Genomic DNA, 22,180 nt, shown 5'->3' with positions numbered 1-22,180 from the left:
GGGAATAGGCTGCCATTTGGGATGCAGATGGATGTTCACCGGCTCCTTTCAATTAGCGTCTCATTAGAGCTCTGGCAGAGAGTGGCTTTGTCGTCCGTTTGAAGTGACACAGATCTGAGCAGTGCAGTCAGCCAGGCAGACACACACACACACACACACACACACACACACACACACACACACACACACACACACACACACACACACACACACACACACACACACACACACACACACACACTCACACACACACACACACACACACACACACACAGCTTCACCACTTCAGCTTGTGATAAAACCATGACAACAACAGCGGTAATAATAAAACATTGGCAAGGGGGACAGCTGATTGCTGTAATCATAGTAAACATCAAACACGTTTGATTTGCATCGGTTTTTTCCCATTGAAAAAAGAGAAAGATATTTGTGTATTTGCATATTAGGCTGCTTCATGGCAGCTTGAGACTCTTGGGGATTTGAATCCCTTCTTGTTGTATACATATGTATCTTCTTAATGATGTACATGTGTATTTTCATGTAATAGCTTTCATTAATAAGTCTTATAAAACTACAACTAGTGTTTACTATTATTAATGCATATTTCAGCATTTATAACCATTTATAAACATCTACAAACATTTCTAAACAATGTATAACCATTTATAATGGCTTATCAATTAAAGTAATTAAAAACCGATACCCCATGTAAAATGAAAAATGACAACAAACAACATTGATTTGAATCATTCTACTTTTAAGGGTTTGCTTTTCCCCCATCATCCCTCAGTACAAAGCTTTGGGACATCTAGCTCTGATTGTCTCTAGCTGTATGATCTAGGTAAAGTTTCCCTTAGGTACAGATCTAGGATCAGCTCCCCCTCCCCAATCCTATCCTTAACCATTAGCAGAGAAAATGCTAAACTGTCCCCAGATACGCGTCTAAGGGAAACTTCACCTTACTTCTGTATGATCAGAGCCCCCCTTTCAGTTCAAATACATCAATAAATATCGTACGAGAATGAATTAATGCCATGGAAAGAGAAACAATGTCATTGGAAATATAGTCACGGAAAAAAGATCAAGCGCATCATTTTGTGTCACATTGACACTTTCTCTTAACAAAGACACAATTTGTTGAGAAAGACACTCTAAAAACAGAACACGGTTCATTCTAAAAGAACACTTTTGTTCCACGTTGTTCTAAAAGAGAGTTTAACAAATAAAGTGACAAGATGTACAATAGTAAAATAGCTATTCTAAACTGGTTGGTTCGAGCCCTGAATTCTGATTGGCTGATAGCTGTGGTATTTCAGACCGTATACCACAGGTATGACAAAACATTTATTTTTACTGCTCTAATTATGTTGGTAACCAGTTTATAATAGCAATAAGGCACCTCGGGGGTTTGTGACATATGGCCAATATACCACGGCTAAGGGCTGTGTCCAGGCACTCCGCGTTGCATCGTGCTTTAGAACAGCCCTTAGCCATGGTATATTGGCCATATACCACACCCCCTCGGGCCTTATTGCTTAATTCTAGCATTCCTAAAAAGGCTTGCTAACACTGACTTGTAGGTGACACAACCACCATTCTGTGTTAGTTATGTTTCTAAAAACCGAGAAACCAGCCTAGATTTGATACCTTGTGTCCCAAATGGCAACCTATTCCCTATTTAAAGGGTGACATTTGGGATGAAAAATAAAGTACAATCAAAGAGCACTTTAAAAAATGAACAGCAGTCAAACATGGAGGATTTCACGGGTCAAGGGCTCTTCGGAAAGTTATCTTTCTACCCTGTCCTCTTTCCACTAGACTAGAACTGAAATGGCACCCTATTCCCTACATAGTGCACTACAAATAATACACAATGTAGGGAATAGGCTGTTATTTGGGATGCACACTAGAGCATTATGAAGCACTTAAAACACAATAAAATTCATGCCTCAGTGATTACACTTGGTGCTGTCTGAGTAGCTTTTGTGGTTGGCCTATGTAGAAATTTACATTTTATTCATCAGAACATGCCATGTACAGCACAGTGTGTATTGCCATTAGTGATTTGGTCCACAATACAATGTCCTGTTCCAAAATCGGAAATATACATTGAAGGTAAACATAAACAGACTGTTTTTTTCCAGTGATGAAGAGAATAAATAATATATACTCAGAAACACAAACACACACACACACACACACACACACACACACACACACACACACACACACACACACACAGACACACACACACACACACACACACACACACACCGTCAAGGACACCCAGGTCGAAGCATACCATTTAGGTTAAACATGAACAACCAACTGCATAAAAAATGTACCACATAATGAAACGAGTGGCAAAACACCTCCACATGACAGCCACCACACCAGGGCCATGTTCATTAGGCACCAAATGGGAGACCAAGGACTGAAACAGGAAGGGAATAAATAGTATATGGAGTTGTCGAAGAAGAAACACATATTTTTCGAATTCCCATTGCAAAATGTTTTAAAATGTTTTCCACAGTGTGTCCAAATGAACAGGACCCAGACTCTCTCTTCTTCTACTGCTTTCCCCCAGTTTCGTAGTTATTTCCTCCTTATGCTTTGCTTCGGATAAGTAAGCTGCTTTGGCAAGTTCCACATTGCTGTGTGTGTGTGTGTGTGTGTGTGTGTGTGTGTGTGTGTGTGTGTGTGTGTGTGTGTGTGTGTGTGTGTGTGTGTGTGTGTGTGTGTGTGTGTGTGTGTGTGTGTGTGTGTGTGTGTGTGTGTGTGTGTGTAACCCAAGTGGAAGGTCTCTCCAAAGAGAGCCTCATTAAGAATACATAATTAAATATTCAAACACTGTAGCTCTCACTCATCATGTCTTTTAGCAGGCTTGCAGAACCAACAACGGGTTGAGTCCGGTGTGTGTGTGTGTCTTGTGGTTATAAGATCCCTACCTTTACATAAAACTTTATTGCGATAACGCCCCAGATAAATAAAATACATAGGAAAAACGCTTTCACACACACACACAATTCCCATATCTAAAAACATCCCATTTGTCAGCAGCAGCCGCCATGGTCTAGTTCAGTTGCTGGTGGAGGGGAGAGAGAGATGAGCTGGGGTCGGAGAAGCAGAGAGAGATGTTCTAAAGCAGGGTGGGCAGGAGGGAGAGAGTTGGTGTAAGGGCTGCGAGTGTGTGTGTGTGTGGGGGGGGGGCGGGGGGTCAGTCTAAGGACCACTGGCCTAACTTTTGACATTTGACCTGTCCTGGGGCCTAACACTCAGTGGGAGGGGGTAAAGTCATTGGGTGAGAGGCCCAGGACTGGATGGTTTTCCTCTCTGGAGAAGGCTTAGAGGGTTGGACACGGACCCGGAGCGCTGACCCTCTCACTGTCATCATCAAGATCTTCTCAAGGTTTGGGAGGGGGTGGGGGTGGCATTAGAGAGTGAGAGAGATAAAGCGAGAGTAACAGTTCTTTATTGTTCCATACAGAGTTTGTAATTAATGAGAGTGCTCTGCCTGTGCCCATAATGATGGGGTCCTACCCCAATCTCCAGCCCCAATCTGGGGGTGTCCCCCCCTCTCCCTATCTCCTCCAGAACCCCCTGATACAGTCCCTGGGGACAAATGGCTGAAGTCTGGAGGACAGTCTGTCTGTCTGTCTGCATGCCTGTATTTAGTCTGGCTGTATTCAGTCTGTCTATATTCAAGGCTGGTGCTGCAGTCTTAAGTTATGGCGTCTGCCTCTGGGGGCCCGAGGGCCTTAGCCCCACCCTGGTGGCCCTGCTCTGGGTCCCTGCAGGTTGAGAGGTGGCTGTGGGGCTAGAGGCGGGACCAAGTCCTGGAGGAAGGGCCTCCCGGTGTATCTGCTGTATCCCCACCTGTTGGTGGCGTGGCAGGACCGACCGTACGGGCTGCTGCGGCTGGGGCTGAGGGGAGCGGAGCGGGTAGCTGCGTCTGTAGCGTAGCGACTGCGATCGAAGCAGGACCCTGGTGTACTGGACCTCTGGCATGATGAGCTTCAGACACAGCTCGTGGGCCAGACTTCCGGGCCACGTGGCGTTGGTGTTGGTCGGCAGGTCGTAGCCCACGATGTCCACCTTTGCACTGGGCTGCCACGGCCGCAGCTCCTTGTTCTTGATCTGGGCAGCAGAGCGGAGCTGGGGAAGCCGTCCTCCAAAGCAGCCCCTCACAAGCCTTTCCTGGGCCCTGCGGAGCAACCGCACCTCCCTGGCCACGCACGCCGGGCCCAGGGCAGTCAGCTGGCGCCACAGGGAGGCGTTGAAGTGATCATAGAGGCGTGCATCCAAGGCGTTCCAGGCGCGGATCTTGAAGGGGAGGCCTGGCGAGAGGCTGTGCTTGGAGCCGGACATTCGCATGTTCAGCTTGACGTAGAGCACGTCTTCCAGATCCCAGGAGAGAAGGTGACGGAGGAGGACTAGCGACTCGTCAAAGTACTCGGCGATCATCACCAGGGAGAAGACGCGTTCTGTCTCGGCCACAAAGGCCCGGGCGTACGCTGTTGCGTCTGCCGCCGGACGGTCCTTGTCCCCACCTAGGTCAAAGGTCAGCGTGTTACGGGCGTACATGGAGTCCTTTTCGTCCGGACGGTAGTACCGCCACGGCTCGTCCAGAAATGCCTCCAGGGACCCATTGGGAACTCTCTTAAAACTCTGACAGTACTGGTTATAGTAACTGAACAACGATTCAAACATGGACCCTGGTTCTCGAAGTATGGTCACGTAGATGGTATCATTAGGCATGAGGCGCTGCATCTCGGCACGGTTGAAGCGCATGTGGCTGGTGACCACGTTGGGTGGCAGTGTGTGCGGGTGGACGAGGTGGGCGTTGAAGGTGCGCGGGTAGCAGAACTGGTGTCCGCAGGCCTGCACAGGGAGCGCTACTGTCAGGTTGTTGCGCTCTGCGAAGCGGAAGAGCAGATTCTGCATGGTGGTGCTGGCCGTCTTGTGCGTCTTGAGGAAGGCCACGTTGGTGTGTTTGGGCTTGAGAGAGGAGGACAGGTGGGTGCGTAGTGACGGACAGCCGAGGTGAAAGGCTTCCATCGTCCTAGATGAGAAGGGGGGGGGGGCTTTTAATACGGGATTTGCAGCTCAATCTCTGTGTAATGAGGAATAAAGTTCCCATTCAGTTTTGACTGATTAACACAATGGTTAGCATAATTATATATTTTCCTTGTCTTTAATACACATGATTGGGTGTGGGTTGACGGTCACTAGATTCAATGCTGTATGTTATGGATTAAATCTGTTGACAGTGATTGATGCCAGACTAGAGGTACAGGGACTGTGACAATGATTATTATTGTATTCTGTGAAAGAAGGCGGGCCATACTTGCAAACAATAGAAAAGGTTTAAGTGCTCATCAGCCAATTAAAATCATTGACGCTACATGTTAGCTGTTCCCATTGCATTACCTGGCACATTTAGCCCTATGCTAACCTGAGCAGGTGGCATTGATTATTTCCTGTAACAAATTATGTGTGTGCGTGCGTGTGTGTGTGTCTTACCAGCTGAAATGGCCCCCATGGTGCAGCAGTAGGCTGACGGTACTGATTGCCACAAAGACCAGAAATATCTTCTTCTGAGACATGATCCGCCACTTCACTGAGGGAGAGAAAAAGGAGAGCGAGAGGAGGGAGGGACAGAGAAAATGGGAATAAGTAAAAAGGGAGATACAGAGATAAGTAGGTGAGAAAGGGAGAGCGATAGAAAGGGGAAACGTACTGTGTATGCAAAACCAAAGGAGCGAAAGAGGGAGATTTATTCAACGTATAATTGGCCGCATCCATAAGCAAGAGCTAGTGACTTGACTTTTGTCCCATTTGAATGATAGTGGCATCGGGTTCTTCTCATTAGACTCTTTGAATATTCATAATAGGCAGTGGACTGGATGTACCTAGCTAGAATACTGAGTATCCATTAGCTCATTCCTCTTAGGACTCATCAAGATGCGTACATTACTGTAAGCAGACCCTGTTGATGGCCTCCCAAGTGGTGCAGTGGTCTAAGGCACTGTGCTAGCAGGGATGTGCCGCTAGAGATCCTGGTTCGAGTCCAGGCTCTGTCGCAGCCGCCCGTGATCGGGAGACCCACGGGGCGGTGCACAATTGGCCCAGCGTCGTCCGGGTTAGGGGAGGGTTTGGCCGGCAGGGATGTTCTTGTCCCATCGCGCACTAGTGGCTCCTGTGGCGGGCCAGTGCGCAATGCACGCGGACACTTTCCTCCGACACATCGGTGCGGCTGGGTTCCGGGTTAAGCGGGCATTGTGTCAAGAAGCAGTGCGGCTTGGCTGGGTTGTGTTTCGGGGGGACGCGTGACTCTTGACCTACACTTCTCCCAAGTCCGTTTGGGACAAGACTGTAACTACCAATTGGATACCACGAAATTGGGTTAAAAAAAGCACACCCTGCAGATAGAATAAAAATGTAGAACATTAGAACATGTTCTCATTCAATGGAATAGAGTGAGTGAGAGTGGTACACAGTGACAGCTTCCAGGTTGCCTATGTCACCTCACCTCAAGATTCCAAGCCAACCTCCTCTCCTCCTGCATAATAATGGCCTCCTGCCAATGTCGCCTCTTGATTACACTATCCCATTCCTCGACAGGTCGGGTTACTCACCGACATTGTAACCACATTTCCACAACTACTTTCCAGCAGTTCTCAACCCTGGGCCTGGAGACCCAAACGGGTGCACATTTTTGTTTATGCCCTAGCATCTAACACATTTCTATTTGAGAAGCTTGATAATGAGTTGATTAGTGGAATCAAGTGTGTTGGTGGTGCTAGGGCAACAAACGGAAATGAACATCCCTTTGGGACCCAAGGGCCAGGGTTGAGAAAGACAGCTCTAGTCTACTCCAGGCTCTAATTGTCCTTCGGATGGGAGGTTCATCCGAGGTCTTGACCCACTGTGGTCACTGTGGCACTTGTCGCTAGTGTAGGGGGTGTTAGGTTCTAACGGAACCTTATAAAAGCTCACAGACGATTAGTAAAGCTCAAACCAAGTTTATTCACCCATTGGGTCACACAGCTGCATAAGACAAAGGGTGGGTTGCACCAACATGGTTTAAATTCATCTAGGATTAGAGCTAATCTAGGTTTTGTACATCTAGGTTAATAATTCATCAGAGATGTGTTGCACCACTTAGTTTTAAATCTGGATCAGTAAATCTATGATCAAAGGTTTTAAACTATGATTAGTGACATGTTACACCAATATATGAGGTATTTCGTGAGTTGAAGCGAAGTAGCTAGCCTACTTGACAAATTAGGCTACAAAATTGCTGTTCCTTGATAAAATAATAACAATGTAACGTTAGAACTACTGCATCTCCAACGTGAAAGGTTCTCATGGGTTGGCTGATTTGAAATAAAATCTGTTATTTAGCCAGTACTAGACAGAAAACTCATTCGTTAGCTAACGTTAGCTACTGTAGCTAGCTAGTTTATAAACCATGCTAGCTAGCATAAAATATAATTTATTATTGTTATTACTTATTTAGGCATTTATTATTTGTCTGCAAGCCACCTGATCATGACACGTCAAAGAGGTTCAAATGTCTCTGCTTCTGAAAAAAAACTATTGTTGGCTCTGATGGAGGAATTTAGAAAAGTACTGGAGGATAAAAAGACAGACAACAAGACTGTCAAAGAGAAGGACAGATTTAATGGATCGACACGGATTAAAGAGAAGAGAGACCCAAATCGGATGAAGGCGTGCTGGAAAAACTTAAAAGACAAAGCCAAAAAGGATGCGGCAGACGAGAGGCGGGGGCTATTTCAGACCGGAGGGGGGCCTCGGTCCAAGGGAATTGATCCTCTCTCCCAGAAGATATGCAAGATGATTCCCCAGCAGTTTCCCCTCCTCAGTTTCCCCTCCCCTCCCCTCCTTCCCCTCCTTAACCCCTATGATGACGACGGACAACTCGACCCACCAATATTTAGTAAGCATAAATAACTGGTAAATGTCAATGACTATTACGCACGTTAAAACTAACGTTAATGCTACTTCACTACATTGTTACAGTTATCAGCCCCGTTACAGCATGTTGCATAACATTATAATTCGTACCAAGGCTGGACACATCATAAGCCCCAATTCAATTGTTGTACAAAACGGGCACGTAAATAGCCTACTAATAACGAGGTCATTTTCTTTCTTTCCTTTCCTTTAGTTGAGCTGAGACCCTGTGCCACGGAGAAACAGCAGTGCCTGGATCTTGAACCAGCAGAAAAAACACCAAACAGGCCAAGCAAACGCCCCAGCACTGACATGAACCAAGCTCCTATTGATGTCATAGAGCTGGAGAGAGAGAATAATCTACTGCAGATTGAGGCCCTGAATTTACAAAAAGAGCTACTGCAAATTCAGAAACAGAAACTCCTTCAGGGAAACAAATGCCCACTGTGCAAAGAATGCTGATATTTTTATTTATTTAAGCAATTATTTAAAACAATGATTTCCCAAACAATTTGGTATCCTCCAGTCTTGTCCCCACTCTTGTGTTCTGGTGCTTCCAGTTCCACCCTGTATGGTATTGAGAATAACAAAGTCTTAATAATAGATTTAGCCTAATTAGGATTTGTATGTGCCAATGAAAATATAATATTGCTTTGTTACCAATGTTACATTATACACACCTAAGGCTGCAAAATGGTTCTCAATCAAGGTTCTCCTCACAGCATTCCCATTTGCATTGGCAGCATGTTGCACCTGGCCATCTTCTGCATTCTCCTCAGGTAGGTCCTCCTCAGCCTCCTCAGGTAGCTCGTCTTCTTGTCTCTTGCCAAAGTTATACAGTACCGCCACTGCAATAATGATTGTCAGTGTAGTGTCCATCTTCGTGCGGAGGCCCTCCTTTAGGCAGGGGAAATCTTTTTTTCCACACTCCAAAAACTCTCTTTATGTGACCTCTTGCCAGGATATGAGCGGTGTTGTATTCTCTCTCTTCAGGTGACTGAGGGTTTAAAGGGAGAGTCATAAGTTACACACAACAGGCATATCCATTGTCACCCAGTAGGTGGCCTTCATATGGCCCCCTTTGCAGAATTGCACACAGACCACTATTGTCATAGATTCTGCTGTCATGGATGGATCCTGGCCATCTAGTTACGATGTTGGTGAGCTGACCTTGGACATCACAGACAGCCTGCACGTTGACGAAGCAGTAACCTTTACGATTACAGAAGAGTTCTCCATTCTCACCACCAGGGTTGGGAATAGGAATGTGTGTGCAGTCCATTGCCCCTAGTACACCTGGGAATCTAGCTCTCCTGTAAAATCCAGCTGCTGTTTCCTCTGTAGGCTTGAACCTTATGTACTAGAAATCATATATCCCGAAGCTGCATTTATTGTAGCTGGGGATATTAACAAAGCAATTTAGGTAGCCTTTGAGAGCAAGGCTACCTAAATTCTATCATATTGATTTATTGTAGCACTCGTGCGGGCAATACACTGGATCACTGCTACTCTAACTTCTGCGATGCATACAAGGCCCTCCCCCGCCCTCCCGCCATCTATCCGCGCGAACCACCGCATTTAACCAAGGAAAGATGACTGGGAATATGGCCGAATACAAACAGTGTAGTTATTCCCTCAGCAAGGCAATCAAACAAGCGAAATGTCGGTATAGGGACAAAGTGGAGTCGCAATTCAACGGCTCAGACAGTATGTGGCAGGGTCTACAGGCATTCATGGACTACAAAAATAAAACCAGCCATGTCACGGACACCGACGTCTTGCTTCCAGACAAACTGTGGGCTCTCCTTCTCCGTGGCCGACATGAGTAAAACATTTAAACGAGTTAACCCTCTCAAGGCTGCCGGCCCAGATGGCATCCCTAGCCGTGTCCTCAGAGCACGCGCAGACCAGTTGGCTGGTGTGTTTATAGACATATTCAACCTCTCCCTATCCCAGTCTGCTTTCCCCACATGCTTCAAGATGGCCACCATTGTTCCTGTACCCGAGAAGGCAAAGGTAACTGAACTAAATGACTATCGCCCCGTAGCACTCACTTCTGTCATCATGAAGTGCTTTGCGAGACTAGTCGAGGATCATATCAACTCCACCTTACTTGCCACTCCAGTCCCGCTCCAAAAGGTCCACAGACGATGCAATCGCCATCACACTGCACACTGCCCTATCCCATCTAGACAAGAGCAAGAAGAACACCTATGTAAGAATGCTGTTCATTGACTACAGCTCAGCATTCAACACAATAGTACCTTCCAAGCTCATCATTAAGCTTGAGCCCCTGGGTCTCAACCCCGCCCTGTGCAATTGGTTCCTCGACTTCCTGATGGGCCGCCCCCAGGTGGTGAAGGTAGGAAACAACATCTCCACTTCGCTGATCCTCAACACTGGGGCCCCACAAGGGTGCGTGCTCAGCCCGCTCCTGTACTCCCTGTTCACCCATGACTGCGTGACCATGCACGTCTCCAACTCAATCATCAAGTTTGCAGACGAGACAGCCTACAGGGAGGAGGTGAGGGCCCTCGGAGTGTGGTGTCAGGAAAATAACCTCTCACTCAACGTCTACAAAACAAAGGAGATGATCGTGGACTTCAGGAAACAGCAGAGGGAGCAGCGCCTCTTCAACCTCAGGAGGCTGAAGAAATGTGGCTTGTCACCTAAAACCCACAAACTTATACAGATGCACAATTGAGAGCATCCTGTCGGGCTTTATCACTGCCTGGTACGGCAACTGCACCGCCCACAACTGCAAGGCTCTCCAGAGGGTGGTGTTGTCTGCACAATGCATCACCGGAGGCAAACTACCCACCCTCCATGACACCTACAGCACCCGTTCTCACAGGAAGGCCAAAAGGATCATCAAGGACATCAACCCGAGCCACTGCCTGTTCATCCCGCTACCATCCAGAAGGCGAGGTCAGTACAGGTGCATCAAAGATGGGACCGAGAGACTGAAAAACAGCTTCTATCTCAAGGCCATCAGACTGTTAAACAGCCATCACTAACATTGATGGGCTGCTGCCAACATACTGACTCAACTCTAGCCACTTTAATAAATGGATCACTAGTCACTTTAATAATGCCACTTTAATAATGTTTACATATCTTGTATTCCTCATCTCATATGTATATACTGTATTTTATACCATCTATTGCATCTTGCCTATGCGGTCATTGCTCATCCATATATTTATATGTACATATTCTTATTCCATCCCTTTACTAAGATTTGTGTGCATTAGGTAGTTGTTGTGGAATTTTTAGATTACTGTTAGATATTACTGCACTGTCGGAACTAGAAGCACAAGCATTTCACTACACTCGCAATAACATCTGCTAACCATGTGTATGTGACCAATAACAGTTGATTCGATTTCAGACTGGCAATAACATTGGACATCCTGACTACAATCCTGTAGACGGTTGGTTGACTTGTGGAGTCCAAAAAGATCCTCATCCATCATCTGGATAACATCCAGTTGCGTAGAACCGTAGGGTCACCAAGAGCTAAAGTAGTGGCGGTGCAGCCGCGTTTCTATCACTCCCATGCTTTCCAGGTGCATTACCGAGTCCTTGGAGAAGCGGTACCTCCTTGAAAATGCATCTTTATCATAAAAACAGGATTAAACCTGTCTCTAATTATTCTCTGAGGAACTCTGTCATTTTGGTCTCTCAACAGTAGTTATGCTGCCATTTTATCAGTGAAACCACCTCAAGTGGCAGTTTCTAGTTAATCTCCAATCTAAGTTTATATTTTTAACAAGAATTCAGTGAGCAACAGCCTTAAAATGTATCTAGGTTTAAAGTGAAAACTACATTTAGATTAAAGGAAACATTTAATTTAACTATGATTAATTTAAAACTAGGTTTAAACATTTGGTGCAACAAGATTAATAGATAAACCTTGATTCAACCCAGTTTAAGAGTTAATCCATGTTGGTGCAACCCACACAAAGACATGTTTCCCCCGGCGATAGTGTATATAGCCAAATGTTTGGCGGAACATCCTCCTTCCCTTTGAACAATACATGTTTATTGCGAGGCAGGAAGGTAAGTACTTCTCCCTTAATGTGACCTGACCTTGTCTTCCTTCCTCACTAAACTACATCTTTCCATCAGTGCTTTCCGACATGCGATTGCTTTTCCTTTACTCAGTACATTCCAAGCTTAATTGCCTCCACCATGTCAAATCAAATCAAATTGTATTGGTCACATACGCCGAATACAACCTTACAGTGAAATGCTTACTTACAAGCCCTTAACAACAATGCTTCAAGAAGTTTTATTTTAAAATGTGTTAAGTAAAAAATAGATAAGTCAAAAAATAGAAAATGAAAGTAACAAATAAATGAACAGCAGCGGTAAAATAATAAAAGTGAGGCGATATACAGGGGGTACCGGTACAGAGTCAAAGTGCGGGGACACCGGTTAGTTGAGGTAATTGAGGTGATATGCACATGTAGGTATTGTTAAAGTGACTATGTATAAATAATAAACAAAGAGTAGCAGCAGCGTAAAAGAGGGGTCTGGGTAGCCCTTTGATTAGCTGTTTAGGAGTCTTATGGCTTGGGGGTAGAAGCTGTTAAGATGTCTTTTGGACCTAGACTTGGCGCTACGGTAACGTTTGCCTTGTGGTAGCAGAGAGAACAGTCCATGACTAGGGTGGCTGGAGACTTTATGTCACGACTTCCGCCGAACGTACAGCCTTGTTGGGCTCAAAAGCAACAATACAAAAACAAGATCCCACAAACAATAGGTGGGAAAAAAGGCTGCCTAAATATGATCCCCAATCAGAGACAACAATAGACAGCTAGCTGCCTCTGATTGGGAACCATACCGGGCCAACATAGAAATACAAAAACTAGACTACACATAGAAATAATAAACAAGAACATTCCCTAGTCACGCCCTGACCTACGTCAGGACGTGAAACCATGTCTGTGTGTGGAATTGTTCTTTGTGTAGGATTTTACGCTACAGGCTGGTTTGCGCTAGGTTTGTTTCAAACCTAGGTTTGTTTGTTTTTCATTAATCCGGTTCATGTTACCGTGGTTGTGCTTTGTGCTGCCTCGCCTGTGCCTTTGGGCCAGGGTGTGTATTAAAGTTCTCCTGTTATCACCCTTCTCTGCTCTCCTGCGCCTGACTTCCCGGCAACCAGTCACTCACCCCGTTACACTTTACCAATTCTTTGGGCCTTCCTCTGACACCGCCTGGTAAGAGGTCCTAGATGGCAGAAAGCTTGGCCCAAGTGATGTACACGGCCCTCTGTAGTGCCTTGCGGTCAGAGTCCGAGCAGTTGCTCTCGATGGAGCAGCTGTATAACCTTTTGAGGATCAGAGGACCCATGCCAAATCTTTTCAGTCTCCTGAAGGGGAATAAGCTTTGTCGTAACCTCTTCACAACTGTCTTAGTGTGTTTGGACCATGATAGTTTGTTGGTGATGTGGACACCAAGGAACTTGAAGCTCTCATCCCGCTCCGCTGCAGCCCCGTCGATGAGAATGGGGGTGTGCTCGGTCCTCCTTTTCCTGTAGTCCACAATCATCTCCCGTCTTGATCACATTGAGGGAAAGGTTGTTGTCCTGGCACCACACGGCCAGGTCTCAGACCTCCTCCCTGTAGGATGTCTCATCGTTGTTGGTGATCAGGCCTGCCACTGTTGTGTCATCAGCAAACTTGATGATGGTGTTGGAGTCGTGCCGGGCCATGCAGTCATGAGTAAACAGGGAGTACAGAAGGGGACTGAGCATGCACCCCTGAGTGGCCCATTGTGTTGAGGATCAGCGTGGCGGATGTGTTGTTACTTACCCTTACATAACCATTAACTTCTGGTGTAGAAACCAGACTATGGCACTCAATATTTCCATAGGATACCTGATAATTAACAATATTTCAAGTTTAGAGTCAGAACTCATCAGTCCCCCATTTTGAACATTTAACTCCATACTGTTCAACATTAAATTAACTTGGAAATTACTTATAAATGAACAAACAATGATAATAAAACATTTAAAAAACATGATTAACATTCACAGTTAGTGATTAGGTTTACAACTCCGAAACGTATGGCCTCTGATCTATAATTACACTATGCACACTCTTATCTCTATCTCTCATCGGACAACAGCATGACATTTCAACTGGAGTTTTTGGCTTTCTCCATTTCAGCTTCTGGTTCCGAAGAGAGTGAGAGCACAAGACTTGAAAAGCAAAGAGAAACACAACGCATATTAATAGAAGGGTGTAACTATGCATAATTATATATGCAAAGAAAAACCAAAGTTTGATAACATGACAATTCCCACTCTCTCTTCACCTGACTCTATGCCTTCAGGATACTTTCCTGCTGGGTTCCACAAAAATGAAGGCCCTAAAAAAACCTCTTCATGCTTTCACCCAGTCTTCCCCTTTCAGACCACAGGCTCCAAGAGGTGTTCCCAAGCCGTGTCATTTTCACTTTGCTCCCCTTCTCCTTCTTCCTCCTTGGCCACCCGATATATATACGTGTGGTGGCCTTAATCCCTTTGGGTCCCCAGGGCTAGGGTTGAGAAAGAAAGTTCTAGTTTCCTCCAAGCTTTAACTGTCCTTCGGATGGGAGGTTAAACCAAGGTATTGACCCACTGTGGTCACTAAGGATGCATTGGCACTTGTTGCTAGTGTAGGGGTGTTAATCCATGTGTTCTGAATTCCCCAAAATGGCCGCTCATACCACCACTAGATCTACGTTGCCCATACTATTACAATGTACTGTATGTCCAGAATATAGCCCTAGCAGATTGCTATATAGTTACAATATGGCCCCATTGACCTCCATTGAAGAGCACGAGTGTACTTACCAAGACATATGTTTCATTTAGTGCCACAGACAGACAGACTAATACCAGACTGATGAGATATCGCCCAGATAACAGCAGAGACAAAGGGCCCAAAGGCACACAGATGCACACGCACACATACACACACACACACACACACACACACACACACACACACACACACACACACACACACACACACACACACACACACACACACACACACACACACCATTTTGCAGCGGTAAGATGAGCCGTGGGTTTAAGCAGTGAGTGTGTGTGTGGTGTGTGGTGTGTGTCTATGGGTGAGCCACCCCGCGTGGTGGATCAGGTGTCATGGAGAGTTAATAAGAAAGGGATTTAAGTGGCTCTCTGTCAGTGAGCCCCAGATTCTGGTCACACACACACACACACACACACACACACACACACACACAGACTACTACTACTAAATCATAGTCGTGTAGTGGGTGCCGGGTGTCAGCCTCCTGTGCTGTCATATCTGTGCCAATCGCTGTGAAACTCAATCAGGCCTTTTTAATTAAACACGGCTCCTTTCTAGTATGGCCAGAGTCTGTGTCTGTCTCTGTCTTTGTGTGTTTTGACCTAAAAAAAAGATTTTGCGACAATCTCTTTTGTTACGGAGTCGTAAATAAAGCCTTGCCATCCATTATGTGATCAGTTTAGTCTTAGAAAAAGGGCAGAGAGTTATTTGTCCACGTTAGAGCTGTTTACATCAGTGTCTTTCACTAACGTCACAGTCATTTGTGACGTGAAGGAATTCAAACGGTCAGTTTCTCTTCATTTCTCTGTTGCTTCTCTCTCTTTTCTTTCCTTTCCTTTTCTCTCTCTCTCTCCCTTTTTATTCCTCCAGCCCTCTATTTTCTTTTACAATAATTCTACACCAATCATTGTCAGACAGTGGAGTCAAAGTACGTCAAACACACCGTGAAACGAACAACACACATCTAGCGTGACCGACATAAAAGTTATTTGAGGCTAGCCTTAATGAAGTAATGAGCAGACCTTCACGCTAGCTAACTCTCAACTCCCTCCGGCCCAATGGCAGATGCTTATAGTCGATGCTGACGGCGTCTTGTCCTGACGTCATACGTCGACCCCTAACCTTTGACCCTATACGACCATAGATTAGTTTCTGCCAGAGACCTCCCTCACTAGGTTTTCTAGTGGACACAAGACCCACAAACCTATTATCAAATTGGTCAGTTCAGGATGAAGCAACAGGACTATGATTTAGATTCGATTTACCTCCACACTGTTCTCTCTAATTTGTTGGGGCACTGAGCAAATTTGTGATCTTGTGAACAGAAACTTGAACATTGTGACTATGTTGTGCAACTTCCAGCGCGTTCACAGTGAACACTGAGGCTGTACCCTTACAGTTTTAGACAGTAGCCAATAGGCTATTGTGGCTATTTGAGCATAATGTAGGCCTACCAACAAAACCAATGGAGCAAATCCCATAACATTTTCACATGGAAATAGCTTCTGATATCTATGATATAGCCTACAGTAGCCTACTGTATATGGGGTGTTCAATGCAGGCCTACATTGCATGAGACTTTTAAAAAACATTTTTTTTTTTACATTATGACGGTCTTGACATTAATTATAACACCATGGGCCAAATAGGTGACTGTAACATTGCATTGAATTGTGTTGTATGATGCAAGAAGCCACTTTACGAAATGTTTTCATTTATTTTTTACTATACAGAGAATTAGACAATGTAGACTACCCTTCTGCCTATTGGCTTATTTGCACATTCAAGCCTGCCTCAAAATACAACACTGCTTCTTTAATTAAGAGTAAGCTTTTTCTCAAAGACAGCTTTAAATGTAGCCTACACATTTTGTGCTCTTGTAAGAAGCAGTAACTCCCCATTGCTGACCTATACTTATCTAAAACTAGGCTAATTACTCGCTAACTAGCAAAGAATATCAACAAATGTGCACATGCACATGCACTCTGATCTGAACTGATCTGAAAAGTGCATTCACTCAAAGGTGATTGAAAGACCGCTCGTGGGCTACCCTCGCCAATATGATTCTACTCCGTTGCGTTCTGGCTCTGCCTACAACAAAATCACAGACTCAATCTTGCAAAGTTAGATTTGTTTTGGTTTGTTGCATTGAAAATGGTGATTTGACGTCTTTGCGAGGTCTGGCAATTCTTTTGCGTGGCAGTCCGAGAAAGTGCGCGGCTTTGAGGGACCATTGTTGGTAACACCTAATAATGATTAGAAATCCTTTATAAATTATTATAAATGCATTTTGGGTGAACTATTCCTTTACAGTGCTAAGTGGGGAATGAATGACCCTCCCTCCCTCCCTCCCTCCCTCCCTCCCTCCCTCCCTCCCTCCCTCCCTCCCTCCCTCCCTCCCTCCGTTATAAAATATGACTGGGGTAGGAACAGATGTCAACCAGTGGTAGGGGTCACACTGCTACAGTAATACCACACACACACGCGGCTGACTGACATGCGATGCTCCAGCTGTTCACTCAGCACTCTGCCCCCGGGGAGATGACCCATCATCAGAGCTTGGGGAAGGAGAGAGCGTCTCCGGCGGCAACCAAGGGCATGGGGAATCTACCCTCTACTGCACTATCCCCCACTCTGTCTCTCTTTCTCTATATCCTCTCTCCTTGTCTCTCTCTCTCTACCCTCTCTCTCTCTCTCTCTCTCTCTCTCTCTCTCTCTCTCTCTCTCTCTCTCTCTCTCTCTCTCCCTTTTTCTCTTTCTCTCTCTACGCTCTATCACTCTCACTCTACCCTCTCTCTCTCCCTCTTTCCCTTTCTCTCTCTACTCTCTCTCTCTCTCTCTCTACCCACTCTCGCTCTCTCTTTCTCTACCCACTCTCTCCTCTCTCTCTCTCTTTCTCTCTCTCTCTCTCTACCCTCTCTCCTTGTCTTTCTCTCTTTCTACCCTCTCTCTCTTCTCTCTCTACCCTCTCTTTCTACCCTCTACCCTCTCTCTCACTTTCTCTTTCTCTCTCTACCCTCCCTCTCCATACACACTCTCTCTCTCTCTCTCTCTCTCTCTCTGTACCCTCTCTCTTTTCTCTCGTGTCTCTCTCGCTCTATTTCTCTAGTCCAGAAATGGGCAACTTTGATGGAGGTGGGGGACAGAAAAAAATCTGAACTCATCATGAAGGGCCGCAGTTGCTTGCGGGTCTACGTTCCCACATCCATACCCGCCCCCCAGTCTAATCCCCCTCCAACCCAACCTTGATGCTTTAGCAGTCCCCTATTAGCGACCATGTAGAGAGAGAGAGAGAACTTCTGTAACAAACTCTCTCTCTTTCAGCGTGTTCCACTTGAAGGTTACAGAGGCACATAGAGGGGAGAGGAGGGATGAAGGGATGTGAGAGAGGGATGAAGGGATGAATACGTCTCAATGGTATTGCAGTGACACAAGACACGGTGACAGCAGCGCAGCGCTAAATAGAACATATTAAAACACGATCATAAGATCTTAATGGACTATAGTCTGTGACAGAATTCCATCTGGGAATTCCAGACGTCCATCATCTCCTTCTGACACCAATTGATCAAAACAAGATATTCCAGAGATTCCGATTGGACCAGTCACAGTAGTTATTACAGAAGATGTCACGCTATAGCTCTAAACACGCATCCTGTGTGTGTGTGTGTGTGTGTGTGTTTGTGTGTGCGTGCATGCGTGTGCATGTGTGTGTGTGGCATCATCATGGAAACGCTATAGATCAGTGTCTATGTCTGTCTGTCTGTCTGTCTGTCTGTCGGTCTGTCTAATAGCTGGGTTTCTCAACTCCACGATATGTACATCACGTCAATGGAGTTGAGCGGAGACGACTGTCGGCGGAGTTTACCTCCGACTACATCCAGTCGCTGTCAGTCGATACGAGGAAACAGTCAGTGGTTGTATTTGACAAAAGTTGTACTTAAACAGTATGGATTTCAGCAAACATTGAAAGGCACACAGCTACAGAGGAAAATACATAGGTACATTACAACGGTTTAAGAATTGACTTTTTTTGCAAATATCGACCGACAGTGACTCGATGTAGTCAGAGGTAAAACTCTATCGTGGAGTTGAGAAACTCAGCTATCTGTCAGAGACTACAGTGGATGTACTCAATTGAGAACTGCATTGAAATGGGGGGGAAAAAAGAGGGAGCGAGAGAGAAAGAGAGCCACCCTATCATAGCCCTTCTATATCTTGTAAGTCGTACAAATGTAATCGTCAAATCCAGAGAGGCACATCCAAATAAAAGTAAATCCACTACTTTACCCCTTTCTTCACACAACCGTAACGCTAGAACTAGGATAGCTAACGTGTGTGTATGTGCGTGTGTATATAGATTCGGAAGCCTGACAGGGAGAGGTACTCTTTCATATTCAGGAGCCTCTGAGTGGAAAAGTCTGCCTCTGCCTGTTCAAACTATTCCAACACTGTGTAGCTTTCAAAGGAAGGTGATATCCTGGTTGATGGAGAGGGTGCCTCTGTGAGCAATCCCTCCTAGCCCAATGAGGATGACCAAATAGAGTTCCTTTGTGTATGGTACATATATGTGGTTGTGTTTATATGGCTAAATAACCAAATTGACATGCCATTTTAGCTTCCGTTTTTAAAAATCCTGCCACATATGCCAAACTTGCTAAATGCTATCATGAAAGAGGAACCCAAAGGAAAAAAGTCTGACTTTTTGTTGTTTTTCCTCGATAATTCTGAATCAAATGCATCATTTTGTATGTGTACCTTGTTTTAAACGATCAAACAAACTAAACTCAACTAAACGTGACATCATTTTCACAGGGACTCAGGGCCATATGTATCAAGCGTCTCACTCAGAGTAGGAGTGCTGATCTAGGATCAGGTCCGTGTAATCTTTTCATTGTGGTCTAAAAGACTAAACTGATCCTAAATAAGCACTCCTGCTCTGATATGCCTGATAAGTACGGCCCCAGTTCTTAGGGGGCTGTTTGCTTACATAAGTCTTAAGTATTATATTTTTCTTGGAATCCTCAGAATCAACCTGATATACAACGGCTTGAAATTGTACTTCGCACTGCCTCCCAATCCTTCTCTCCCTCTCTCCTCATCTGCCCTCTACCCATCCTCTCTCTATCTGCTCTTCTGAAAAACGTCATCATCCCTCCTCCTCCCTTCTCTCTATCCCCTCCATCCCCTCACTCACCCTACATTCATATTTTCTCTTTTCTCCTTTCTCCTCACCCACCTTACATCCCTTCTCTATCCCCCTCTTCTCCTACTCCATCCCTCTTTTCTCCTAAATTCTACCCCGTCCCCTCCTCCTACCTCTCAAGCCCAACCCCTTCTCCCCTTCTCCTCAACCACCCTCCATCCCTCCTTTCTACCCTTTACCTCTACCCCCCCACCCCTTCCCTCACTCTCCTCACCCACCCTCCATCCCCCTATCTCTACCCCTCCCCTCCTCCTCCCCCCCAGTCCAACATCCTTCTCCCCTTCTCCTCACCCACCCTCCATCCCCCTATCTCTACCCCTCCCCTCCTCCTCCCCCCCAGTCCAACATCCTTCTCCCCTTCTCCTACCCACCCGCCATCCTTCTTTCTTCCCCCCAGCCCAACCACTTCTCCCCTTCTCCTCACCAACCCTACACATCTACCCCCCCCCATCCTAACCCCTTCTCCCTACAGTAAGCGCATTCACTTTCAGACCCGTTCCCAGCAGTGTTTTGTCTGCATCCCAAATGGCACCCTATTCCATTTCTCGTGCACAACAGAACCCATAGGGCTCTTGTCAAATGTAGTGCACTGTATAGGGAGTAGGGTGCCATTTGGGACACAGTCTTTGTCTTGGGCCACACCCCGTTAGCCAGACACACATTGAGACAGACTCTTTGTGGTCCTGAGAGGTTCATTACTGTTCTGCTGCCTCTATGAAGGACTTTCATAGAAACAACACTTCTCCCTAAACGACCCCCCGCAGAGAGAGAGACAGAGAGACTAAAAGCAAGCTATACAAAAACTGTAATGTTTTTCCAAATATGACAGTGCCATTTCTAGAAAAATACAATTGAATAGCAAACATACAATTAATTTTGGAGCAACACAGGCAATCGCCCTTTTCTCAAGGCCTATTCCAAAATTAACTACAAAAACGGTCTGTGAGTCTTTTGAATCACCCAGACAGACCATTACCGACTGCCTCAATTTCTATCAAAAGGAAAACCCAGAAATAGACCCAATTCTCTAAAACACTAAAAAAGCTTGCTCTACTTTCTTTGTTTTTGAGAGCAGAAGGATTAAAAAAAGCATGCAGGCCAGTGCTGCTTATCAAACTGACAGATCAGCTGTTCATTTACATAAGAAACATCCTCATCGCCAAATTAGTTTACATTTTGGGTCCCTCTTCTCCAAAACACACTTTAATCACACACACACACACCCTGCCAAGCACAGCCAGTTACCACGATGCTATCGGTCCCGCCTGCGTCCAATTTAGCGAGAGAGTTGTAAACAGTACTCTGTTATAAAACCACATTATCAAGGTCTCCACACTGCCCTCTCTACACAGTGAGAACACTTGCATTGCGAGGTGGCCAGGATTTTCCCCCCAAATTGTAGCACTACCTCTCCATTACCTCATTGTTTTCACCCTACTCATAGAACACACACACACCCACGCACGCGCACACAAGCGCCCGCACACACACACACACACACACACACACACACACACACACACACGTGCACACACACACACACACACACACACACACACACACAGCCTAACCCTGCTGTTAAGTACAACAGCAATTACCAGCACTCTCCAGGCCAAAGGCAATCGTGTGTGTGTGTGTATGTGTGTAGCCAGCCAAGGCAGCTAGACTGTGATTTGTTTGAGTATAGTTTATTTTTCCACAGTGTAATCGAAAGAGCAGCAGCAGCAAGGAAGGAATGTGAGATTTGTTTAATAAATCCAAACGTGTGTGTGTGTGTGTGTGTGTGTGTGTGTGTGTGTGTGTGTGTGTGTGTGTGTGTGTGTGTGTGTGTGTGTGTGTGTGTGTGTGTGTGTGTGTGTGAGAACGTGTATGTTCTATGAGAGAGGTGAAAACACACACGCTCCAATTAACATACTGTTGAGGTTATAGACAGTGAGAACATGAAAGAGGTCTTGGTTTGTTGGTTGGTGTGTAGCTGCAGAATATGTGTGTGGGCTGTATACATATGAAAGGGATTGAAGATTTCTTTCATCACTTAGTTGTATTGACGTGGAGGTAGAAAAATAAACACACCATTAACTGGATGTTGGGGCAAGGCGTAGGACACACACACATACACACACTCACACACACGCACACACATACACATAGTTATGTCTTACTA

The 22,180-nt window shown here is 45.5% G+C and overlaps 1 protein-coding gene across 1 annotated transcript in view; it reads right to left on the bottom strand.

Moving 5' to 3' along the window:
* Positions 1 to 3,455: 3,455 nt before the first annotated feature.
* gal3st3 (galactose-3-O-sulfotransferase 3) overlaps positions 3,456 to 22,180 on the bottom strand; it is a 30,538-nt gene continuing 11,813 nt past the window's right edge. The window contains exons 2-3 of the mRNA XM_021578376.3: positions 5,524 to 5,620; positions 3,456 to 5,062 (exon numbers count right to left, since the gene is read on the bottom strand). Coding sequence (XP_021434051.2) covers positions 3,727 to 5,062; positions 5,524 to 5,606 — 1,419 coding nt within the window. The 5' untranslated portion in view covers positions 5,607 to 5,620 and the 3' untranslated portion in view covers positions 3,456 to 3,726. The remainder of the gene's footprint in view (positions 5,063 to 5,523; positions 5,621 to 22,180) is intronic.

Source organism: Oncorhynchus mykiss, chromosome 21 (assembly GCF_057628025.1).
Source record: "Oncorhynchus mykiss isolate SJ-2025 chromosome 21, ASM5762802v1, whole genome shotgun sequence".
NCBI classification, from domain to species: domain Eukaryota; kingdom Metazoa; phylum Chordata; class Actinopteri; order Salmoniformes; family Salmonidae; genus Oncorhynchus; species Oncorhynchus mykiss.
This window is presented reverse-complemented; position numbering and strand designations above follow the sequence as displayed.